Source organism: Kryptolebias marmoratus, linkage group LG8 (genome assembly GCF_001649575.2).
Source record: "Kryptolebias marmoratus isolate JLee-2015 linkage group LG8, ASM164957v2, whole genome shotgun sequence".
NCBI lineage: Eukaryota > Metazoa > Chordata > Actinopteri > Cyprinodontiformes > Rivulidae > Kryptolebias > Kryptolebias marmoratus.
In genome coordinates this window covers 26,920,435-26,946,498 of record NC_051437.1, presented here as the reverse complement: position 1 = coordinate 26,946,498, position 26,064 = coordinate 26,920,435, and the positions used below count along the sequence as shown (strand labels likewise).

The 26,064-nt window shown below is 37.0% G+C and overlaps 2 protein-coding genes across 2 annotated transcripts in view; both read left to right on the top strand.

The window, feature by feature from the left end:
* Positions 1-18,453, top strand: part of LOC108233037 (kelch domain-containing protein 8B) — a 149,177-nt gene extending 130,724 nt beyond the window's left edge. Inside the window, exons 5-6 of the mRNA XM_017411203.3 lie at positions 10,724-10,825; positions 17,138-18,453. Coding sequence (XP_017266692.1) covers positions 10,724-10,825; positions 17,138-17,334 — 299 coding nt within the window. The 3' untranslated portion in view covers positions 17,335-18,453. The remainder of the gene's footprint in view (positions 1-10,723; positions 10,826-17,137) is intronic.
* The window catches only part of zgc:103759 (U8 snoRNA-decapping enzyme), a 576,073-nt gene that overhangs the window by 361,700 nt on the left and 188,309 nt on the right, over positions 1-26,064 (top strand). The window lies entirely within an intron of this gene.

Genomic DNA, 26,064 nt, shown 5'->3' with positions numbered 1-26,064 from the left:
AGCCCTAGGTCAAAAGGCCCCAACCGTTCAAACCCTGAGGAGACCCTAACCCTAGCCCTGGGCCAAAAGGCCCCAACCGTTCAAACCCTGAGGAGACCCCAACCCTAGCCCTGGGCAAAAAGTCCCCAACCCCTTATTTTAGCTAATCCTATTTACTTCTCTTTCATATTTGTATTTATAAAAAAAATCATATATTAAACCTCATTTAATCTCATATGAGGTCAAAAGCTTTCTGCACCTAGTTGTTTATTCTGTTCAACTTGGACCTGTTGTCCCTAATTATCAAGTTTTTAGGGTTGATCACTGCCTCCCAGACCTCTCTCTTTGTGGTGTCACTGGTTATTAAGCCAGGTCCAATGCTGGTATAACACTCTGATTTCACAGACTTTTAGTAAAATGTACCAGACGTCCTGCTGATTTTGTCTTGTTCTATTAGAGCAGGGTCTGCAGAATAATTATGATGTGCAAATCAGAGGAATTCTTCCTCACCACGGAGGTCTCGAGTGATGACTTAAATCCCACCAACTCTTGGTAGACCTTTTGAAGCACAGACCTGTTTTTTCTCTGAATCATCCTCTTGTCATGTTTACACTCTCCCTTGAAAAATCCTCTGTGTACCGCTCTGACAGGTTTCAAGATTTGATGTTTGGATATTGAATTCTTTTTTTTTTCCTTTATTTCTTTTCTCCTGCAGTTTGGAATGTTGTCGCTGTGATGTCCGTCTTCCCAGTGTGTGCTGCTTTTGCTCTTTTCAAACCGCACAATGCAAAGCTGTGTGAATTGATGTTTGTCCAGGGCTGAAAAAGTCAAGGACTCGGACAAAATGCATGACTCATTATAGCTGAAGAGATTTCAGTGAATTTGTAATCGCTGATCCAATGTGCAGACATTCACAAAAAACTGTCTTTTCTAATCGAATGGAGGCCAAATTATGTTTACTGTTTTTTACATTTGCAAGCAGGTTTTGAGATAGTTTGTTAATTAAAGTAATCTAAGACCAAGATAGTGTTAAAATTTGATGCCAGGTATATAAACATTGTTTACTTGAAAACATGTATAACATATTTAATTTACTCACAGCAAGTTTCAGAGGAGAAAAAACAAATGTTTTCCACAATATTTAAAGATTAGCGTTGATGGGAAACGCTTGGTGAAGAGGCATCATTTGAAGGCATTGTACCAAAAGCACTATGACAAATGACAAAAAATCCCTTAAATTAAATGGCTACCTGTTTTAAAGACTCTGAGGTACTTTAAGCAGTTTTTGTGAATAGAAACCTTGCCCTTTATTTAAGGAAAATATACTGTTTCATTGTGATGGAATGCTTTTATACAAAATAATTAGAGATAATTAAAGTTTTAACATTGATTTCTGCCTAATAAAAGAAAACATATTCACAGTGGTGGAAAATAACTTGGCTTAACATTTTTGACTTTGTGTATACATAGTTTTAGTAAAAAGAAATAAGTTTTAAGTATTTGTCTTTTAGATTTTTAATCAGAGATTAAAAAATTGATGTTGTTTGCAGCTGCTCTGCATATATCCTCCAAAAATGAGGATTCAAAACAACAAATCAATCACAAGTTTCTGCACGGATAGGTAAAACATTACACTCGTGTTACAAGTAACATGGTTGTCACCATGCAGTCACATTGTTCGTGACAGACAGACCAGTAAAATTTACTGCTCGTCTGTATTACTCTCTTTAACCCTCTGACATCGAACATTGGCCTTGGTAAAGGATGTGCTCTTCAAGTACTCTTCAAGTGCTCTTCAGTTTCACATAATTCTGAGAGCTTAATAGATTTTTTCAAAAGCTCATAAACATCCTTGACCCTTTTCTCTCTCCGAAGGTCTTGAAAAGCTCTTTAGAGCTTGGTATATTTAAGAGAACCCTGCGTCCTTGGCACCAGAGAAGTTTTACAGCTGACCCGTATGGTGGCCGTAATCATCTAATCAGTTGTCATAAACATGAATGTATGCCTCATTTTTCTACGTCTCTATTAATGTGAGTAAATTACATCAAAATTTCAATTTTACCAGACTTCTTTTTTAGTCTGTTACCTTTTTAAGGTGCCATGATTTCAAAACAGATAAAATATTTGCTTTCACAAGTAAAATAAAATGTTATCATGTTGTCATGGCTTAAATTACCCTTTTTTACATAAACATATATAACTGTATTGTGGCAACGCTTTTAATGTAAGACACTTAGATGTTGTCATGACAACTTAATTTTAGGTCGAAGTAATGAAGTTAGGCTAAAAAATGAAGATGAACAGCACTTTTTCCTGGCTGTATTTTGAGAAGCGTACTCATTTTGTCATTATCCAAATGTGCCCATTTCGTTCTTTATTTCCTCCACAGTCCACTTGCTTGAAGATTAAAGGTTTCTATTCTATGTAGTACAAGTGCCGCCCACAAAAACATGAATATTTATAAGATTACTCAGAAGCCAAAGATGCTCATTAGCATACCTCATAAAAACCTGCAGCCTGTGTCTTCCTCTCCTTGCTATTTTGATCCAGAGTGCCCCCTAAAGCCCTGCTGGATAAAACTGAGCTGCAATAATCACTTTGTCCAGGATCAGCTTCAGAATAAGTCTGGTAATATCCTTTCTCATTCAGCAGGTAAACACTGGCGTGTGGGCAGCAGAAACTCGGCAGGTTTTCATGTAACACATAATACCGTCACTGCACATCGAAGGAGTTTAAGTTCTGTAAGCTGTAAACTTTTTTCCTTTGCTTTGCACATTTTGTCTTTGTAAGGCTTCAGGGGTTGCGGATTAGAGTATCGATTCTTGTAATCAATTCTAGAGTGCTATTCATCCAACCTGCACTGCAGCAACTGCCTCATGGTGAACGATAACAAGGTGTGTTTGTGGCTCAGTGAGTGGATGTGATTAGTTGTGTCTCGTATGCAGATTCAGTTGCATAGCGTGGAACACATACAAACAACAAATTTGCTTGTTTGTGTCACACCAGAAGATCCAGCTGGAAACCTATTTAACCATTCATCCATACATTTTCTTTACCCGCTTCTCTGTCCATGGTCACGGGGGAGCTGGTGCCGATGTCCAGCAGTCACTGTTTGAAATGCGAGGTACACCCTGGACAGGTTGGAAGTCTGAGACAAACAACCACTCACACGCTCACTCACGCCTCTAACTCTAACTCCAGGTTAGAGTTATCAATTAACCTAACATGTATGTCTTTGTTCTGTGAGAGGGGGAGAACACAGAAAGGCCCCAGGCAGGAGGTGAACCTGCAACCTTCTCGTTCTGAGGCAACAGCTTTAACCACTGCTGGCCCCTATTTAACCAAGAAAAAAGGTTTTTAAAATAGTTCTAAAAATGTAATAGGAATTATTATTAATATTAATTATTTCTTTGTAAGTATTAAGAATTAATACCTACAGAGAGATTAAGAGCAGAAGATTAGGTACAAACTTCTTGGTTTTTTAATTTTCTGTGCAACTAATTTTTTATTTAGCCCATAAAATTTAGTTAAGATGTTTACATTTGTTCCAGAGTTTTGCACACAACAAAAATACTCTAAATGCTGCAGATAACTCTCATTTTAAGTCAGATTCAAAATGCTCTTTGATTACATATATCGATCTGACATACCAAAGAGAAACCAACAACAAAACAAATATAAAATAATGCTTCAAGTGTTTCAAAGAATTTAAATTTTTATTGATTTCCTTTTATTTTTCAACATAATGTTTTGTAAGTAAGTCAGTCCTGTTTAGCAGCTGTAACATTTCGCTGCAGCAGCAGTCTGCCTCAGCTTTGACCTGCTCTGGGAATGTTGGTCTGCCTCCCCAACAGCATTTTACAGCATGATATTTAAACATCTGTTTTTATGTGCATGTATAATATTTACCATTACAAACCAAATGATTGCTGACATCTTAAAAGCGCCCCTCGTCTCCTCACATCACCCTGATGAAGTTTGTTCTGGCCCGCATGTGCAGGTCGGTGTAGATTCATCATCGGTCTTGTCAGCCAGCAGATGCAGATCCATTCGACCATATGGGGACGGCTCTGTGTTCGCTCTAAACACCAATGTAACCCAGCCAAGGATGTCGGAGCAGGGAAGCCCTTCTGACTGTGATTAACCTCATTTTTAACACCTTGGAAATGTCACAAACATTCCTCTTCATTCTGCAAACACTTTTTCTGATGAGTCACACACTGAGTTTACTGCTGCTCTGATTGTTGGACACTGTAATGAGAACGTATGACTTTGTAGATGAGATAATGCAAAATTGTATTCCAGTAATGTGAGTCATTTTTCAGCTCTGCTTTAACTGTATGTTTTCTTTGAATACATTTACACATTTGCAGGAGGATATTTATGAGGACAAATGTAAGGGAAATGTAATGTAATGTGTTGGCTTTTAAAAAAATAAACCTGTTGTGCATTTAAACTACAGGCAAGAAATGAAGTAAAATGTTGCACCTATGACCAACACACTGAGGAGGTTCTGTTGCTTTGTTACTATATGGAGAACTTTAAAATCCAATTTAAATTTACATAATTATTATTTGTTACTTCAAGCGATACAAAAGATTGTCAAGTGTTTACCCTGAGACATAATGTCAATGGGCTTCTTCAGGATGACACCACTTGACACTGAATGGTTTGATAAATTAAAAAAGAAGTTGAACTTTCACACACTCAGTCACATTTATGCAAGTTGCCAAACTAACAGGACAAATGTCATCGTTAATTTATATAAGTGGATGTTTTGTCGGATAAAATTCAGAATAAACTTAGGATTTTATTAAAGTAGAAACTGAACTACTTTTCAAAAAGGTTTTTCCCTAAAATTTGAGAAATGAACACAAACTACTTCATGTCGGAACCTTGAAGTGTTGAACTATGAACATGAATTGAACTTTTGAACCAGTTCTAGTTCTTGTGAAGTGTGAACTCACACAGTGAGCATAATTGGGTCAAACGGATTAAAGCCTTAACTTCCAGTTGGAGGATGACTACTTTACCCTCTAAACCACAGTTTTCTTTGGTGTTGGTAACCATATTCACTGGCCCTCGACGATTTAAGGATTTGAATTGTCTGTCAGTCTAAGATTGGTTCCTTCTAGGCTGACAACACAGTGCTCATAAAGGTTGTGAAGTAGAGTGATGATATTACAAAACCCCTTATGCAATAACTGTCTGATATATGTGAACAGGCAGCATGTGCATCGAGGTTTAGTGGTTGTATGTGAGCATGAATGAGTGGGGATGGGTCTATGTGGTATGTGTGCATTTCATGTATGAGATGCAAATGAGTGGTTTCTGCTAGATGCTGTGGAAATAATTTTTTGTATTTTTATTTTATATTATTCATTATTTGAAATAAAAGCTGTATTGTTTCAATTTTAGATCACACCAAATGTCATTGTAGATATGCAGATACAGTGACGATAAAGAAACCTTTAAATTTGGAAACCAGAGTTCAAAACAAAACTGCATTGATGATTTTTTTTGTTTCACTTTCTGTTTGGCTGGGTTTAGTCATGTTTAGTGAAAGGTGGTCATGCTTGGTAATGTTCCATGACTTTAATCTGATGTATTAGATAATAATGGTAGTATATAATTTCACTTTGCTTACCCTACTTTTGCAAAAAAGAAAGAAGAAAAATAAATATTGCTATTCTACACTATCCTGACAGAAAGGCAAAGTGTTGGTGTGGTTAAGATGGATGACCCATGGAGAGCTGCTAAGATAGTTTTTTTTCTTGAAATATATCCAAAGTTTCAAAATTGTTTAGTTCTAAATAAAACCAAGCGGTTGATATAGGGTTTATATCTCTCCCAAGCTGTTAGCTGTCAGTTTCTGTACTGTGAACAAATGTTTCCAGTCCCTGGAGATTATCAGGCCACAGTCCAGTTATTGCAGCTCATACTTTCGGGTCTGGAGAGACTTTCTAACTTTCTTTAGTATCACATCTGTTGGGATAAGTTTTTGTTGTCTGGTCTTTAGAACCGTGGTCACATTATTTGCCGATAAGAGTAATAGCAAACACTTTTTGCAGTTTTATAAAATAAATTGTTCGCTAACTAATGTCTGGATCTGTTTATTGGCTGTGATCGCATCCAGTGTAGATGTCTGATTTCTGACTGGGAGTACTTTGACATTTATCTGATTGGTTTCCTGGAGGGAGGCAGCTGTCATTACCACCTTATTTCCTTCCTGGCATCTTCCAATTTCCCCCTTGTGATGGCATTTGGAAAGAGGCTGACACGTGTTGTTACTCTGCCCGATGTAGAGCTTTCGTATGCATCGGTGATATTACTTCCATGCATGTCACCATTTGCCTATCTGTGTGTTTGCATGCATAAGCATGAATTTGGACATTTTTGTCAACACTGTATGTGTGAGCAGTGCTGGTTGCTAAAGGTATGTGTTAGTCCTATTCAGCAGAGTCATGGGGACAGAGTGAAATGTCTGTGAAACTGGAGAGAGAACGGGATTGATTCTGAGCTTTAAATAAACACCCTCTCCTCTCTTCCAGCTGAGTCCACTAGACATGTATCTGCCCCAAATGCCACTCAAATCACCTCCCTGCATGCTCCACCACAGACCTTGTGTATGAGAGCAGCCACAGCAGCCAGTTGGTCCAACAATATCAGCCAAAGTAAATCACTGCCTTGTTTCTCTCCCCAAAACTTTGTCGTCGGCTGGAGGAAAAGAATCATTAATTTGTGCTGACAAATGGCAGCAGTTCCTCCTTGAAGTGACTCATCTTTCCTCTTGTAGGTTAAAATGGCAGAGAAAAATGTTGCAGTTGATTCTGTTTTTCTGTTTTCCTTTTTTTCATGGGAGAATGGTTTGGGTTGCTCTGCCTGACAAGCTTCAGGAGAAGCAGTGTAGGTGAGACACAGAGGGATCACCTCTTCTCAAAAACACAAAGCATTTCTCTGTCACATAGATTGATTTTTTTATAAAGGTGAGCAAAACTCATTTGTCATTTCTACATATTTAGCATTTTTATAGATTTCAACAATGTGTTTCAAATGTAGGATCTGGAACAGGAAACAGGATGTTCAGATTTACTGACAGAGAGCAACACAAAAATCAGAATTAGTGTTCATAAAAAAACATATTCATATCGACAGACAACACCTAACAGACAAATGTTGATGCCAATGATTAAAGCAGTCAATCTGTGCAATGTGTAGTGCTTGAAGTTTGTGATGGGGATGAATCTCAGCTACTACCACACCAAATTTTAGCTCAATATGCGTAAAATTGGCTGAGATATAGACATTTTGGGGGAGGCTAAGTTTGATTAGCTGTGGCAGCCAGGTTGATCAGTTGTAGATGTTCATTACATCATTACTTTTTGAGAGTTTCATTAAAATCCATTTGCTGGTTCATGAAATATTTTGCTAATGCTACAGACAAACGAACACACACACTCAGCAAATACACACATAGAGGCACAAGCAAAAACATTATCGCCTTTTTGGCTTCAGCGGTGGGCAATAAAAACGGTTCAAATATTTTGAAAGCTTTTTCAATTCGACAGGATTTTAATTAAATATATATTGATTACCTGTAATGTTTTTCCTTGCGTTTTAAGGCACTAAGGTATAGATTTTCACCTTGGAGTTTCCTCATCAGTGAATCAAAACTAATTCCTAATAAACAGAAGAATTTGGAGCTTTTATGCAAAGATAGCTGAGAAGCCAAGCAATCAAGAGTTGTCTCTTTTTCTGCCAATTTCCCTACAAACAGCACAGAGAAGAGAACAGCGTAAGTTACAAGCCTGCATGCTTGTTTAAAAGCTCAGCTCCCATCTCCTCTCCACATATATTTTGGTGGTATTTGCATGCTATCTGGCCTCTCCATTTTCCACGGCTGAATAGCTGATCTGTTGCAGGCAGCATATCTATTAGAGAGCTGCTGGTGGCTCTCCCTTCCCCCTTCTCTGACACAGAGATTAACATTTAGCTGCACTGCAACTCTGTCACTTCCCTACAGCAAGCACCAAAACACGTTTGTACTATCTTGAAAAAAAATGCGTCTCCCACAAGACTTTTCACAGTTTATAGGAAATCAAGTCTTCTAATTTTAACGAGTTTCTGAGGGTGAAGGACCTCATTTGAAAACTTGTTAATTCTTTCATTTCAGGATTGCTTTTCTCCTCTTTTGTTAATACCCAATAACAGGAATGAGGAAAAATGGAATTTTCCAACAATAGGATGCTTTCTTTTAATTCTCCTGGGTAGTGATGCATACAAGAAAGTTGTGAGCAGTTCAGAAACTGGTTTAAAGAAGAAAAAAAAACTTAACAAAGAAAAACAGATTATTGTTTTGTAAACTTTCAGTCTTTCCAGTCTCTAGTACAGGGGTGTGCAGTCCTGGTCCTTGAGCGCCACTATCCTGCAGGTTTTACTTGTTTCTCTGCTCCAACACCTGATTTGAATCAATGGGTGATTAACAGGCTTCCGCAGAACATGAAGAGGTGATTTAACCTCTGAATCAGGTGACTTGGAGTAAGGAAAGAAGTAAAACATGCAGGATAGTGGCCCTCGAGGACCAGGATTGCCCACCCCTGCTATAGTAGCTTTATATACCTTGTTTGTGGCTTGTACTTTTTAGATAAAGTCATAGAAAGGCTTTTCCTGCCTAAAAATATGTGTTTCATCCACCTTTTCTTTCACTAATACTTCCAGGATGCTTCTCCCAGGAGCAGTGTTCTCTGTGACTCCTTTAGATTAATCTGAGACGACCTTTGTACCTTTAACACTTCCACGGGAGGCTTTCCAAGTCAGCCTGCATGGTTCGGTGTTGAAGAGCATGAAAATGACTTTTGAGAAACTGTTTTATTTGCTTCACACTTTCCACATAACCTTGAAGAAAAAACAATAAAAGAAAATAAGTTCCTGATTATGGATAAATAATAAAAAATCTTGGATGTCCCGTAACGAGCCCACAGGCAGTAAATAAAAGGTGTCACCTAAAAATAAGACCCGATGACGTCTCTTTACTGTGTTCTGTAATGCAGTTAAAGCCAAGGTCATAGACTGTGCTGCTCCTTCACTGATGCAATTATCTGCACATTTTCTGGCTTAAACTGGCTCTCTGACTGTGGCTGACATCATGGTTTTGACAGCTGTACTGATAAAATATTACTCTTACTATTAATGTTAGGTCTTTGCATAGTCTGACTGTATGAGGTCTGCTCAGTTGAAGCACCCAAAATATAAAAGTTTGGCTTTTAAATCTCACTGATTGCTTGATTTTTAAAGTCACATTTTGAGAAAATAGGTGGCGCTGTTATAAATATCCTAATGAATACCAGTATACTATAAACTTAAAATGGTAAAAATATATTATTTTGGGTCAAAATATATTGTTGGATTATTTTTAGACCAGAAAGCTTAAATCTTGAAATTGTAAATGTACAAATGTATTGTACTTCTTGAGGTAAAAAACAAACTTTTTTTTGGTTTTGGAGTCCACCTCTAGAGGTGATTAGTAGTACTACACCTAAAAACACTTCAGCTTTTCATAAAACATATTTTATAATTTTTTAATTTATTTATTTGTTTGTTTTTTATCAAATCTGTGGCATGTATAGACAGAATATGGTCCGAGGTCCACAAACGGCATGAAACTAATCTCTATCTGACATGCAACATCCTTTAGCAAAATAAAACAAACAAAACTAATGAAATAAAATGAAATTCTAATTGTTTCAGTTACAACGGAGTAAAGTCACAGTTTCCACTTACGAGTGGATACTGTAAGAGTTCAAATGTGTGTGAAGTAAAGGATCATGTCAGTAATGTCTGAGTGGAGAAAGAAGCTGCAGCATTGTGGGTCTACCACAGTATTAAACATCAGATCAAATCTCGTGTTTTGAATTAACACAATTAATTATAACGCTATCCTTAATGACATTTGTTCATGTGTTTTAATGAGTTTGTGCACATTTGCAGCTCCAAGTCTCTTAGCAAAGGAGAATAAGATCCGTTAGAAAGAGGATGTGTCACCTCTTGTCATGGTACCAAATATAGAAATTTAATCTGTTTGGGGTTTCAAGGAAAACGGAGCAGAGTAGCAGAGGGCTGTGGAGCTCCTGGGGCAGGTCTTCTTCTTCTTCATATTGCATTTTCTCCCTCATTTATTTTCCTTGTTGCTTCTGCTGTCTTCCTTTGTTTAGCAGTCCTCTTTTTAGTTTTTTTTTTTTGTCCAAAGGCTACAGCAGCAGTTCAGACAAATACCTTTAAAAACCCAAGCTACAAGTTTTGACATTCTTTCAAATATTCTTGTTCCCTTTCCTAAAAAAAGAGTTACAACCCTTAAGGTTTCTATTTGGGGTATGTAATAAATAAACATGATTTTATTGCAGCATACTGTAGGAGAACATGGACTTTCATGGCATTGACAATGAAAACATGTTAAAACTATGTTCACTTTGCTGAAGTGCTTGCAATGCTAATCAAAGCTAGCCTCTTTCTTGGTGGATTTTTTTTTACTTTTTACTTTTTAGAACCAAATTGTTTTTTTGTTGAAAAAAAAAATTAAATGTTGGTTTAAAAGAGTCATTGTTAGTAAACAACACAGCAACACGGCTAAGCCCAGTGTGCAAATCTGACCCAATATTTGTGTTAAACCTCATTTCTTACAGAATTTTGGAGTGGTACATGCTGATTGCCTTCCTCATGACTGACAGTATCTCTTCATCTTTGGCAGGTATTTGGATCAAACCCAGCCGGACATCTCGGATGAGGGAAAAAAGGGCTGACTTTGTAGCTGGATGTCTGGGAGGACGGGTCATTGTAGCTGGGGGTTTAGGTGAGCATCTTTTTGTTATATTCTAATCTTTGTTATTTTCTGTTTGTCCTCTGAGCCAAAAAGGAGATGCAGAAAATCTTGTCCCTCCAGTGAAGAACTGAATGTTGTATGACGGTTATCATACATTTACTTCATTTTATTTCATTTTTGGGTCCTTCTATTCAGCTGGGAAAGTGGAAGTGGTCAGAAATAAGCTTGTAGATGTTTATATTACTAAAGCCAAGTGATTTTATAAAGGAAATTTGACCATTGCTGCTTGAAAACTGTATATATATTATTTTTGTTTTACACCCAAATATTGGTTAATATATTTTGTATTGTATTTTAGATGACAGCCCCCCAAAAATTCATAACTGCAGAACCTAAAGACCTTTTAAAAGAGTGTTTAAAGAGTTTTTTTAACTTTACTTTGTTGATTTATTCAGTTGATGTTACGCTATGGATCATAATTCAAATAACTCTGTTTCTTAGAAGAATATGATGACTGCTACATTCATGGTCATAAAATCTTTGAGCTCAAAGGGACACATCAACTGTACAAAAATAAGCCAGTTTTATTTGAACACATTCTCTCAAAGGTCTAATAGATTTTAGCAGGTTTTTTCCAATTCTCAGAACTTGGAGTGACAGTCGATAATGTAGTCTGACAGCTCTTCAGTCTGCAAGGAGGAGAATAAAACAGGAGTTTTATTGTGATGACAGAGAAGTTGCAGTGTTGCGATTGTTGTGAGATTTAATCCATGGTGATATTTCAGGCTTTTAAGTCATGGCACATTTCCCCAACCTCAGCGAGTAGAGGTACAACATAAAAGAGAGCCGTGTACACGCACACAGTAAAAATCAGTTCAAATAGACAAATTATTCTAGATGGGGGTTAAAAAATCTTTACACAAAGACTTCAAAAGAAGTATCATAGCATTTATACACTGGTTTAAAGATTTTGCTCACAGTTGGTTTTAATCTGACCTCATATTGAACAGGTAGATCTCCTACTGGGATTATTATTATTATTATTAGGCAATTGGTTATTTGCTCGAAATGCAACTATTCATTTCCAAATGATGATTGCAGATTTTTTTGCTGTGAGCCTGAGCAACAGCATCCTGAATGACTGAGTCTCATTCATGCACAGGAGGAGTGAAGGCTGGTCTCTGCTGCCTTATTTTGTTGAATAGCTACTCCAGCTCCAACTGATGAGTCCCTTGCTGGTCTTGGCATTAGGACTGAACCGAACACGTGCAACAATTCAGTTACGATATCGAACTGATCTTTAAATTCTCGTGATTTCAATCAAATCAACCATGTCCAGAAAGGCCCAACCTTTTCAGAAAGGGGAGGTATAATAGAGTGTTGCATGGATTGGGTCAGACTGTTTGGGCCACATATATGAGACCTTTTTCATATCAGACAGATGGTCATAACTTACATAAATCATTGCTGATTTATGTAAACAATAATATTTTGCAGCATTAACAAGCTAATGACACTGATTAACTTTAGCAATCATGAAATTACTTTACAACAGCTTTCAATTGTCAAATGCATTCATAATATAATAAATAAATATATATATGTGTGTGTGGGTGTAAATTATTTCAGGCATGCGATGTAAAGCAAACCTTTATTACTTTCGCCTCCACGAAAGTTAAAAAATTTAATAGGAAGAAAATCAGTCAGTGTTTTGAGATGAAATGCTGACGTTCCAGTTGCTCTAAAAGCTCTGAAATTCCATGAGCAGCTTTAACTCATGTGTAAAATTGGTGTAAATAAGATACAGAATCATTTGTTCACAGCCATAAAAAAGAGGTTTGAAAACTAACAAACAGGAAATATATAAAAGAAAGCTACAAGCATAAATGAGAAGATGAGAAGCAGAAATATCTGTGAAGTTGGTCTTTCTCTTATCACCCAGAAAATCCAGTAGATCTTTGCAATTTGAAGATGTTGACGCTCTGCATCAGTGGCAAACATCAGAGTCAATCTGTCTTTCTGAGTTAATTCAGCATGACAGTGACTGACAGTTCACCACGCCAAGGATGGCTCATAACACAGATACAAGTTTCCATGAATCACATCATGACAGGCTATGAAATGTGGAACAGACAGTTAGATAATGGTACTGTAGAAATAAATACAATGCATTTCAGAAGTTTATTATGCACCGTATATTACCTTAATGTCTTTCTTGGTGATGTTAGCATTTCAAAAATGTACTTTGTTCGACACAAGAGTCATCTGTATTTTAGCATAATGATGGCTATTTTGTCAGACAGAAGTTTGAGGCCAGTTTAAAATGCATTAGTCGGTCAGAGGAGTTCTGTGATCATCCAGCCAATTTCCTCTGATTGTAGATCCACAATCTTAGGAGTGTCTCATCGCTTTGCTTCCTGACCGAATTACTGGCAGCAGATGTCATAATTTTAACAACTGTCACACATTTTCATACAGATATTCATAAAGTCTGGAAACTAAAACCCTCATTTTTTGCTTTTTGCTATGTTAAATTCCTATATTTTTTCAAATGCTATAGTGTTTCTACGATATGCTCAAGATGGCTTTTGGTAATGGTTCTCCATTTTTATCAGCTACTGTGATTAAAAAAGAGAAAAAAACAAACAAAAAAACAATTGTGTATATATCAAGTTCAATACTGGGCATTTATCGATTTAAATCTTTATAGTCTGAAGTCTTTTAAAGTTATGGGAAGTTGCAAGTTTTTAATTTAGGTGACAATAAATGTAATTTTTTAAATTTATATTTTGTTTGTGTATTTTTTCAGCCACCATCTGGTTAGGTTAAGATTAGGTACTATAAATATTTAGTTAGGTTCATCAACCAAAACTACTTGATTAATTTAGGACAGTTTCTTATCCTGGTTAGGTTTAGGCACTGAGACTGTTTGGCTACGTTTAGGAAAGTTTAGGTAAAAATACACAATTGTACAACATTTAACTGCAGTGTTAAAAACTGACAGTAAAAGCATGGATTTGTGATGAAATAGAAATCCCAAAAACAAAGACATTACCTGACAGTTATTCAACATATGTTGTTTTACTTGGGCTTTAATATTATGTCTGTATTTAATGTATACAGCAATTTCTTACATTTTGTTTAAAATAACATGACAGTGATTCTTTAGGGCACATTAAATGTCATTTTTGATTTCATCCCTTTTTTGCCTTTATTTAAACAGGACTTTCCTCATTGGCATACAACATTTCTTCTTCCATGGTGTCCATATTGACTGTATTAAAAACAGCAGTTTGAAATGAAAGTTTCATTGCAAACAACATTATTAATTTCATTAGTTAATAATTTACAAAATCAAAGGGCTGCAAACCAACTATGGCAGTGAAAACCAACACATTTAAATTAGGTAAAACAGCAACAAACCCCTTTTTGTGCCTTTATTAAAAGGCTTTCAAATGTTTGGAAAGATAGAAATGTATGAAGGTTGAATTAGTTTTTTTTTTTCATTCAAAAAATATTGTGCATAAAAGAAATTTATTCATCCAAATCTTGAGTGCATCCTAGGAACTTTAAAGGAAAATTAAAGTTAAAATTCTACTTCAAAGGACTGAGTCAAAAATTATTTCTGCAAAATATTAAAAGTAAAGATCAATTGTGATGTTCCTGTGTTGGAACAAATATTAACTGTATGTGGAGGTTAATTTTTTACACAAGTCAACATAAAGAAAGGAAGAGGAGAGAAAAAATGAAACACAGAATAGAAAACCACTCAAAAGTGGCTGAAATAAGTAAAAGTGTCAGAATAAAATAATACTTTTTTGGTGAGAGGCACTGGGGGAAAAAATGAAGTCAAAAAGAGGTCAGAAAATCTGAGAAGTGGAGGGCTAATAAGGAAGAAAAGAACAAGAATAAGTCAAGGTAACAGCAGCAGCAGGTTGAGCAGGGTTAAAATAAAACAAAAGTGCTTCTAAAGTTAGGATAGAAATAGAAATACAATAAGAGACCCCCAAAAAAACTAATTATGAATTGAAAAACAAGAGGTGCTATTTAAAATGTCAGTCAAGAAGAGGATGAAAAATGAAGGTCAGAAGGAGGAGGAGCAGCTGGTGAATTGATGTGACGTCTGAGTCGAGAATCAAAGCAGCGACAGGAAGCCTTTGAGTGTCTCGTGGCAAGGTGTTTTTTGTATGTGGGTGTGTGTGTGTGTGTGTGTGATAAAGAAATGATAAAGGAGACAATGGATGGGCAAGCTTGGAATACTTTGAAAAGGCCGAAGCTGCGCTGCCACTTTGTTCTTCCAACAAAATGATGATTATAGTCTTCCTTTGACAGACATTTGCACGCACTCTCCGGTCCATATAATTTAGGGACTTGCTGTGATGTGGGTCTCCATGGAAACTGCAATAACTTAGGTCTGCCGGATGTATAATAACAGTGTGCATTGCACCTGAGGTGAAAGAGAGGAGGGAAAGGGAAAAAGATGGAGATTACAGCAGACCTTTTGAAGAGGAAAACAATTTTTGTTGAGACCTCACATGTTGCACTTCAAGTTTTTTAAAAAATTTCAAAAGTGTAGTCTTTTGTCCTTTAGTGGTTTTGTTGTAAAACTGGTGGTTTCAGCTTTTTTATGGCATTCTTAAAGGGATAGTTTGGTCTTTTTAAAGTGGGGGTATGTGGAGTTATCAGCAGTCAGTGTCTTACCTGAAGCAGCCAGATGTCTGAAAAGTCCCAGTTTAAAGAAGATTTGGGCAAGTTCCAAAGTGGATCTTTGCGGCTTTTAAACAACTCCAATTTAAAAAAAGAAAATGTCAAAGCGGTTTATGTGAACATAATAAAGCTTTGACCTCTGGTCACTTTTGCACTTTTAGACATCAACTTACACTGAAAAATATGTTGGTGTTGGTTTGTTATGAGTAAAGGTTTATGTGAAACACGTGTTTCACCGGGGCACAACATGCGTTAAGGGGAACTGGGCAGACTAACTAACTATTTGATGGACAGTAAAACAGTTTAAAGGGAATTCTGCAAAGTTCTTGGTTCTGAAACCGTATTACTTTGATTTTAATAAATGTTACAGTAAAAAGGCACCTTATGATGCACTATAAGAGAAAGATATAAAGAATGTTTAGTGGCAACATTGGCAATAATGCAGAGTAATGCACACAGTATAGAACACAGTTTTGTAAGCCATGGACACCAAAATAAGCAATGTTTTAAAAAAAAACTGGCTGCTTAAAATGTAGCTGCACTCACAATTTTCTTTTAATTTTGAGTCCGTAACTACTCTTGAACAGTTGCAGCTTTGAAACTGATTCACAGAAAAATGTACAACTAATATGAGTGTGGCACATTCAGTTAATGTTACCTAATTTAGAAATTGAAGAATTCAAATAAGTTTCACTTTAAACTACAAATTGATCATCTTGCAGTTGTTTTAAAATAAGACACCAAGAAACCAGTTTGAACAGATAAATTGTTTGTGTGTAACAGGTTGTCTGTGTACACTAGCTTACTTTTATTGAATTTAGACTACCCTTAATGTGTGTGTGTGTGTGTGCATGTGTGCATGGATGTGTGTGTATGTGTGAGACATTCAGAAAGGTTGACTCATGGGTAGTCGTTGCCAGGTTGTGTTATTCTTATCAGCTTTCAGCTCTCGTGTGGCTGAGTTAGCTCATTCCTGTGTGTGTCACTGCTGCCTCGGAGGCAAAGTGTGTCAGTTTTGCTTTCAGGAGTTGCTGATGCAACGAGTGATGAATTCAAATATGTTGTGCTACATTTGAAAGCGAGTTAAATTCACGGGTCACAAAATATTCCAGGTGTTGGTCTTCAGGTGTCAGCATGCTGCTTTTCTGCAGCAGTCTTCTTTGTGCCCCATAAAATTAGCGCCAACTTCAAATTCCTCATAGATAGTTAAATAGATTATTTTCTAATGTTTGCATGAAGAATTTTGTTTTATTTATTTCTGAGTTTAAAGCTGCTTTGAGAATTTCATAAAACCCTGAATATTGGTGTTCATAAAGCTGGAGATTTTGCACGTCTGGTTTACGTTTCCACACTGAGCTTATAAAAAAGCAGGAGAAGGAAAACATACTTTTGCAAGAAACTGGAGAATAACTGTTAAAAAAGAATGTCTCTCTGGAGATCACAGGAAGTTACAGGAGGAACAACCAGCTCACTGAAAAACAGGAAACGATTATGGTTTATCTGGGACAAAACCCTGATGCGCTCTGGAAATTACTCTCCTTTTATACATTCAGATAAAATTTGCCTCCCTATCTGAATGAGGCTTATTTTCAAATTTGAAGCTGTAATCCTAACTTTCTTTTCTCCATTTTGCAGGTAATGAGCCGTCACCTTTGGGCTCAGTGGAGAGCTACAACTCAGTGAAGCGGCGCTGGGAGTACATGGCGCCCATGCCCACTGCACGTTGCTCTTCTGCTCTGCTGCAGACAACCAGCATGATGTTTGTGATTGGAGGAGTTGCCCAGGGACCCAGTAATGCTGTGGAAGCCCTCTGCTTGGAGGAAACAGTGTGACACGCGCACACAGGCACAAACACAAGTGCAGGAATAAATGCAATCTGGCATTGATATTTTATTCATGTATGAGCAAAAACTCAAAAACGTACACATGAATCGAAGCCACAGATTGCGCTGAGATACTTTTTTACCTTGATGCTCAAATGATGGATTTCTCTTTTACGCCGAGACTTTTTTTAGCCATTTAACAAGCTTTTTCAGATGGAAGTTTCAGACAAAGTTTGTAAAGAGCTGAACAAATAGAAGATTAAGGACATTCAAGTGGATTGCTGTGACTGGCAAGGACAACTTTTTTTTACTCTGGGGAAATCAGAGGAAGACAACGAGAAGCAAAAAACAGACACATTGACTCAGTGTCTGAAGAAACAAAACGGCTTCGAACTGTTGAGCATTTTTCAGAATAAAAGCAGGGTTTTTTTCTGGATATTAAAGGAACTTAGGGCCATAATTGAATCTCTTCTTTGCAGCAGTGTTGCTCTTTACTTCTGCAGCGACACAACGGTCGGACACTTTTCTATCACCTGAGTTTTTGACAGTGTTGTTCTGAGAATGTGAATGTCTGTTATGACTTTTTTAAGAATGTTGTAAATGTGAGCACTACAACCACAATCACAGCATTCAACAACACCCGTCCGTACCATGCGTTCACATTGTAAACAAGCCCAGAAGCTGCCAGTCGGTCTATTCTCTCCAGCAGTGGCTGATGGTGGTCACAGTCACTGTTTTCCTGATTGAGGAAAAATTGACTGTGCTTGAACTTGTCAGCGCTTTGCTTTGCCACACATCTCACCATCCTTTCACCGCAGCAATCAATCACTGAGCTCAAACCGCCGCTCATGCTTTAGCACAGGGAGGATTTCACTCATGGAGTGAATGTAAACCTACCTGCTGCACTGAAGCATCCAGATAAATCAACTTCCTGTCACATGATGGGCATCTCCCCCTGAGTGAGAGCTATTCAGTTTATTATTAACTGCAACTAGATGGAGGTGGATGATATATATACTGTAAAAAATACCCTGATGTGAATATATCTAAGCAAAATGTTAAAACTGATTTGTTTCCTTTTAAGCTGGTTAAGTTATAGAATGAAATATATCCTTCTTGGTAAAATGAAAAGGCAAAAAAAAAAAAATTGTTGCTTTGGCCAAAAAAAGAAAAGATTCATGCTGCTTCTGACACTCTGTATTTGTTGATATAGCCAAAAGTGCTTTAGCTAATATCACTAAAACAATTTAAATTTAAATTATCAAGTAGCTTCTTTTTTCAAATTTAATGTACTGAAACACCCGAGTCATTCGGGACTCACATGATTTGTGCTGCAGCAAATTATAACCCCTGTTCTAAAAAAGTTGGGACATTGTGCAAAATCTAAGTAAAAGCTAAATGCAATGATTTGCAAATCTCATAAACTCATATTTTCTTCATAATGGAACATAAAAACAGGTAAATTTGAATTTTATGGATAGAACAGCCCATGTTTCCCGCTGTGAAGCATTCTCTATTCTGTTAGGACCTGAGGAGAGCAGCTGCTGGAGGTTTTAGAGGAAATGTTGTTCCATTCTGGTCTGATGGAGGATTCTAGCTGTTCTTGAGTTTTCTTTGCTGGATTCCTTACTGGATGGGAACACGTGTTGTTTTAACACTTCTACATACTTTTCTGCATTCATGGTGCCCTTCCAGACGTGTAAGTTGCCCTCATACCATCAAAACAGTAAACATTAAAAATCTTTCCAAGTTTCCATTATTCTGAAACTGTTCCACTGTTTTTAGATGCAGCTTTTGCATATTGATGAACCCCTGCCCATCTTTGTCTAAGAGATTCGACTTCTGTTAAATGTTTTTTTTTATATTCAGTCCAATTATTGACCTGTTGCTAATTAACCTAATTCATTGCAAATTGCTTGTGCAGCTTTTTTTTTTTTTATTCGTATCACTTACTTTTACAGTCTTTTGATGCACCTGTCCTAACGTTTTTAGATGAATTGCAACCATTAAGTTCAAAATTACCTTTTTTTTTTAAAAAAAAGGTACAATGTTCTAGTTTAAACATTTGATACATTTACTATGTTCCATTTTGAATCAATTATGGGTTTATGAGATTTGCAAATCATTGCATTCTATTTTTATTTACATTTTACTAAACATCCCAATTTTTTTTTAAAAATGGGATTGTACTTCAACCAGCTCTGCATTGGAAGCTTAGGACATTAAAACTTCAAGCATATTATTGTTTTCATCATAGCTGGAGTTGGTTTACGGCTTTTTCTGAAATTTGATTTAGTCATCCTCTTTGGTTCTTGGAAAAGGTTTAATTGAGTTTATTAGAGGTTTGTGTTGAAAGAAAGTGAAGTGGAAAATTAAATCTGATTCAGTCTTCTTATTTGATTTGGTGATTCTCAGTTAATGGTCCATAACAACCTAATGCACAAAAAGCAAAACCTCAAGACACACTCCTCCTCCTTAATTGCACAGTGCATCATCTGCAGGCAGCATTCATATCTGACATCTAAACAACTTGAAATAACTAAATCACAAACTCAAAATACAGAAAACAACTGGAGAAATTTATAATTACAGGAACAGAAAGCTGCCTCTGGCATCAAGAATTTTTTTTTGTCTTACTAACAAAGACACAAACATACTTGTTTCATTGTCTTGTCCAACTTATATGTTTTTCCCATTCTCTCTGAAGTAGACCTCACTAACAAAGTCAGACATCTATAGCTGTGAGAGAGCTCAGATGAGCTGCCAGCTGCAGCTGACAGCCACTTATTCCTGCTGCAGCATTGTGTACACCTAATTGCTTATGTTATTTACAAGCTATAAAGCTGTCACATATGTCCGAGCACCAACACACTCACACACACACACTTTCAAGACTGAATGGACAATTCCAGGTCTACAGTTTTACTCATTCGCTCACATGCTTACACAAACAAACTTTTTCCGTATTTTTTTTATTCAGTTCACAGATATAACACAACTCAAATAAGACATCTTCCTTTAACTTCTGCTACTTCCCCGTTTTATCGTCTCTGTTGAGATTTGATGATATACAAGAGACAAAATAAAGAAAACCCAATAAACTTAACAGCAAAACTAAACATTGTAAACAAATTGTTAAAGAGAGCAGTTGAATATATACATTATATTTTAAATAAATGGGAATTATTTGTCGTAATTTAGAATTTACTGTAAAATTCAGGCAATGCCACAGACAATTTAGGCCCAGGCACTAACATTGTCCATGACTAGGATTTGGGGCTTTTAAAATGTCCTTTGTTAGACTAAATTATTATTATTATTATTATTATTATTATTACAATAATAACAATAATTCCCACTTGTTTTATTTGAAGATCTGATCCTCTAGTTCCACAGGTTTGTGTTCTGGACATGTAGAGATTTAGCTTTACTTACATTTAACCTGCCCACTTACACCAAAAAGTTCATGGTTTAAGAGAACACAATATAGCAAGACTGTTTGTTTGCATAAGTTTACAGGGCTGCAGGGGATTCATTTAATGTTGCAGCGCTGTACTATTCCACTGAGAGGATTTGTTATAATGACCTTGTTATAATGAGCAGAAATAACAATGTGTTAGCAACTTGGGGTAAAAGCTGCACAAGCTGGAAATAAAGCTCAGGTGGATATTACAACAGCTGCCTATTTACACATCCAGCAGACACGGTGCTACATTATGGCTCATTTGCCGTTGTGTTTCTGGCAATTCCTAGTTCCTCCTGAGGAAACAATGACTTTTTATTGGCTGAATGTTCTGCAAACAGAGTCTGTCTACTGGTTGGTGCTGGGCAGGTAGCGAACAGTTTGCTATCAGAGCATCAGATATGAAAACAGCTTCCTGCAGCCCAAGGAAAGAGAGCTGGCAGGAGCAGAGAAACAACATGATGAAGAATCATCTAATAGAGGTGAGGTGAAATTTAGTCAGGTCATGTTCATTTAATTTGATTAAGAAACCTTATATCACAGTTTTGGCAAACAACAACAAGGTGCATCGATGAGAATTCAAAAAGCAAACTTGATGGGGTTTTTGAGCTTAAGGTAGTGGGCTCACTGGGCTGCGACTGCTGGAGACTAGCTGGCGACTCAAACGTGACTCAGTATTGTGAGAAAACACACAAATGTTTTGTTGCAGTCTCAATGAAGTCTGAGTCCTGGTGACCAAGTGACCAGCAAGCTGTGTGGCTGTGTTGTCTTAAAGAAAACTAAAATACTTATAAACAAAAGCTATAAACATTTTTTTTGTCATGAAATCTATAAATATAAATGAATCTTTGTTTTCTCATGTGTTGCAGAGAGCTGCATTTCCAGTTTCATCCCATTCAATTATCTGCATTTTTTCCTAGTTTTACTGATTACTGCGAGTCACATTCACTCACACAGCAATTCACAGATTGGGGTTAACCTGGGGTTCAGTGTCTTGCCCAGGAGAACTTCAGCATGTGGTGGAGAAAGCTGGGCTTGAACCATCAACCTTCATATAACCACCTTTTCCTCATCAGTTTTTGTCAGTGTGCTTGACTTTCACATCCATTTTGATTTCAAGAGTAGAATATTTCATGAACCTGGGTGATGTTTAACCAGCTTAATTTGGCTTTGTTTTAAAAAATAAGGGAGCGAGTACATGCATAAGGTTGATGATACTTGTTTTGTCACATAAAAACTGCCCCTGCTGAAGACAAAAACAGAAAACAGAACTTCCAGGCAGTATCGGCACGGTGATGAGCTCCAACAGGATAAAAATCAGCACTTTCTCCAGATGATGTTTTTCAAATTAAGAAAAACATAACAGATAATAATTTGTTCAGCTCTGACACATTCACACAGTTTCCCAGTGTTACCAGTTTCTGTAGGTGTACATTCAACATTTATGTGCAACTGTGTCATTGTGTCAGCTCATGGTTGCATGAGTGTTGTTGTGCTCCTGAGTGGGTGTATAAATGCAAATTCACACCCATCATCAGACGCTGTCTGGGGGTTGCACACTGCCTCCTTTGCTGTCTTTCTAGCATTCCCATCCATTTTACATGTCGCCCTGCAGCTCCCATGAACTGCTGGGACTTTGCCAGAGCTAGCTCTCATACGGATGTCTAGATTTTTTTAAAACCTTTCTCTCTCCCTCTCTTACCCTGTCAGTATTAGAATGCTGCACTGAGATGATGCTCTATAAATCCTGAATTTGTTTCCAGTTGAAAACATGCCTCTCTGGCTCCCCATGTGATGTATGTGCCAGGCTGTTTACTCATCAGGGTGAAATCTTGTGACAGCAGGTTGGGTAGCCGAACAAAAGAGTGGGATGCTTCAGTGCAGGTAGCAGCTAATTACATTCTGTATTTTTTCAGCAGGCCACGAGTGAATTGTGCACAAAAAAGTGGAAACGTGAACAGCAGTGTTCTTACGACACTTGTTGCATGGGTGCATTAGTGTACAACAACAAGGTTAATGGGGTATTGCCTCATTAGAGATTTTAGTAAATCTGCAGAACCAGAGGCATTTTTTACAAACTTGTACTCTAAAATTATTGTACAGGTTTTTAAAAGTGTTGTGCATCCCTGGTTTGTGGCTGATTTGTATGTCAATATGATGCCAAAGATCCGATTCATTAAAAATACATGGACTGCAAAAACTGAAATGATGTGATCAGCCTGTAATCCCAATATGATGCGATTCAGTATGATTTTGATTCAACACATGCAATATAATACAACAAAGCAAAGGAATGGTACTATGTCAGTTATTAGGACTAATTAGTTGAAATGAATGAAAAATGATCACTGACAAACAGGTCTTAAATTGGTTTTAAAATTGCAAAATACTCTCATTAAATTGAGTCAAACATTACACAAAAATGAGGCTTTGTGCACAATTTATAAACCTATCAGCACCAGATGTGTTTAATACTCTTAGTAACTCAGCAGAAAAAAGTAATTTTTTTTTCTTTATTATAAAAAATAAAACAAGTTTAATGCTTGGTCGGTCCCAATACTCGCACTTCCACCCTCGTGTCCTTCAAATGTGCGTTCACGCTGAAGAGTTTGAGTGCGTAGTGTGTCCCAATTCTCTGGAGTGCTCTTTAGCCCCGCCCCCTTTGTGTACCACATTCGTGCTCTGGCTAAGCCCGCATCCAGGCGGACTTCGGCGAAGTATTTAGCCACAATTTATCGCTGCATGTGTCATTTTGAAGCTGTGTCTGTCACGAAAAAAGCTGATTTAAATGTAAAGTATCGAAAGAATTCTTGTTTCACTCTGCTGTACATGTGTGAATACTATCAAACTTTGCTCTGTATTCTACATGTCAGAACAAAACACATTTGAACAGCCAAATATCTCCTGCAATGACTTTGGAAAGCAAAAATACCTATACTGTTTAAAATCAAACTGGCACCTTCTTAAAATGCATACGGTAGTTATTGCTGCCAAAACAGCGACCGGTCTCGCCATGTTGGATGTCACAGTTACGACACAGAGGCACAAGTCGATGACGTAACCTGTACTGTCCCAATTCTTGAATGTCTGCATGCTTGTAACCTGCTGCACACGCACGCTTATATGCACTTCGACTGAGTACGCACTTCATAGAGGGGAGTAGGGTGGAGTGCGAGTATTGGGACCGGGCCTTTGTTGCTGTTTACACCAGTGCTGCTGCAGTTCTCTGCCTGAACTGTAGGTGTTGCTAAAAAGAAAAAAAAAAAATACTGAAAAGCAGCAGAAAGTGCAGCCAGAAAAAAAACTGCCCATTGTAAGAAATGAAGAAAGGAGTTTTTTTCTTCATACACAAATGTAACTACACTTTACCTTTTCACTTCCTGACTTTTACTTATTGAATGGATTGGATTTTAATTTTATTGGTATAAGGACTTAACAAACCAATGCATCTAGATTTAACACACATTGTGCACATTAATTGGTACAAATCAGTTAAACTTCACATCTTGAGTTTTTAATGTTCAAATCACCACTGACTGGCAAAATTACATAAAGCTCATTTAAATCTCTCATATACAGTAACTCCCCCCAAAAAGTTGCCTTTTCTGACATTACCTTTTCAGATTTGCAAACACATTACACACTCCCTCATTTAAGACACATTTAGGGTCCTGTAGGCATGCTCTGTGCCTTAATCTACAAATATGAGGCTAACAGACTCAGGTTCTGACAAAACGAGAGGGGGGAATCTCATACGGTGTGTGTGTGGGTATGTGTGTGTTTAAGGGGAGGGAGGGGGGGATTTATTTACACTCTGTTTTGTTTAATGAATCTAATGCAGTATTTTCTTTCATTTTATTCTTGCTTTTTCTTCCATGTGGGTAACCTGAGGTCTGTTTCCTGGGCAAAACGGAACAATGTCAACACCCGCTGGTAGCAGAAATTGGGTCTCTTACATTAGCTTACTGTATCCATGTGTTCTTGTTTCTGTTTCCTATTTGGGCGTGTATTTATAAAACAAATCTCCTTGATTGTGACAGTTTAGGTGATTAATACTTTTCTTGTTCCTAATTGTTCATGTTTGCTCATTCTGTTGCCCCCAGCTGTTTGTGTTGTGGATTGAGGTTGTGAGGTGACAGATGTGTCGTGGTGTCCAGATCTGAGCTGGGTTCCCCAAAGTGTTTGTCGCTGTAGTTGTGTGTTCTTGAAATGCTTTTCATAGGTAGAAAATCTATTTTTTTTAGATGCATTTAAAAAAATAAAATAAAACATTTTTATTTTCAACTTTTTGGGTCGGATAAGATGAGTAGGAGCACAGCTTTATATTCTGGAAAGAATGTACTGTGTATATTTAAGCAGAAAAGCCTGTAAAAATAATTATTTGTGATTAGAAAAATAAGAAAGGTACATTTGGAACAAAACATGTTCCTTTTTGTTTGTATTGCCATCTTTTAATGAGTTTAACAAATGATTTTCAGTGGGTTTTTTTTTAGTTCTGGGATTGAACCAGAACACTCACCAGCCATCAGCGCTATCTGTCATTTCACTTCTTTATGTCAAAGCACAGCCTGGTTTGTACAGACGTTTTGGAAAACGCAAACCCAGAGTATTCCTCCTGTTCTTATCTCTTTCACTGTACTGTGCTGTTTCCCTGCAGTGACGGTAGAAACCTGGTAAACTGCTTTGTGGTCTCAGTGGATCCGTATTGCTGTGTACTCTGTGTAAAAATGTGATTTGAGAGGCTTTCTGAGCTTAACAAAATGTACCAAACGTAGGAAAAAAAAGAGACAAAACAAAGAAATGAGAAGTTCTCTACTCACTCAAACGAGACATTATGTGGGGAGGTATAACAACAATTTTTAATATTTTTTATTCATGTTAAATTGCATAAAAGTTAGTATTTTTACCCCCATGACTTATATAAAAAAGAACAGTCACATATTGTGCATAATCAGCTTTCAATACGAGCGCCCACACAGAACTATGCACTTTACACACAAAACTTCACCCTCAAGTGACACAGCTGGACTCAGCGTGAACCAAAGTAGATGTGACTAAAATCCTAATTCATTCTTGATTAAATTTGTGCAATACTGTTTATTAATTCATGTGAGACAATCAGTGTCAGTGAAATCCTGATGACAGTTTCAGCAATAGTTTTAGAATGCCAATTTAAATATTTAAAGAGACACTTTATCTATTTTAAACATGGAGCTCAGAGGATTTTAATCCATGAAGCAGTTGTGTAATGTCCCCCCTCGGGACCTGGAAGAAGC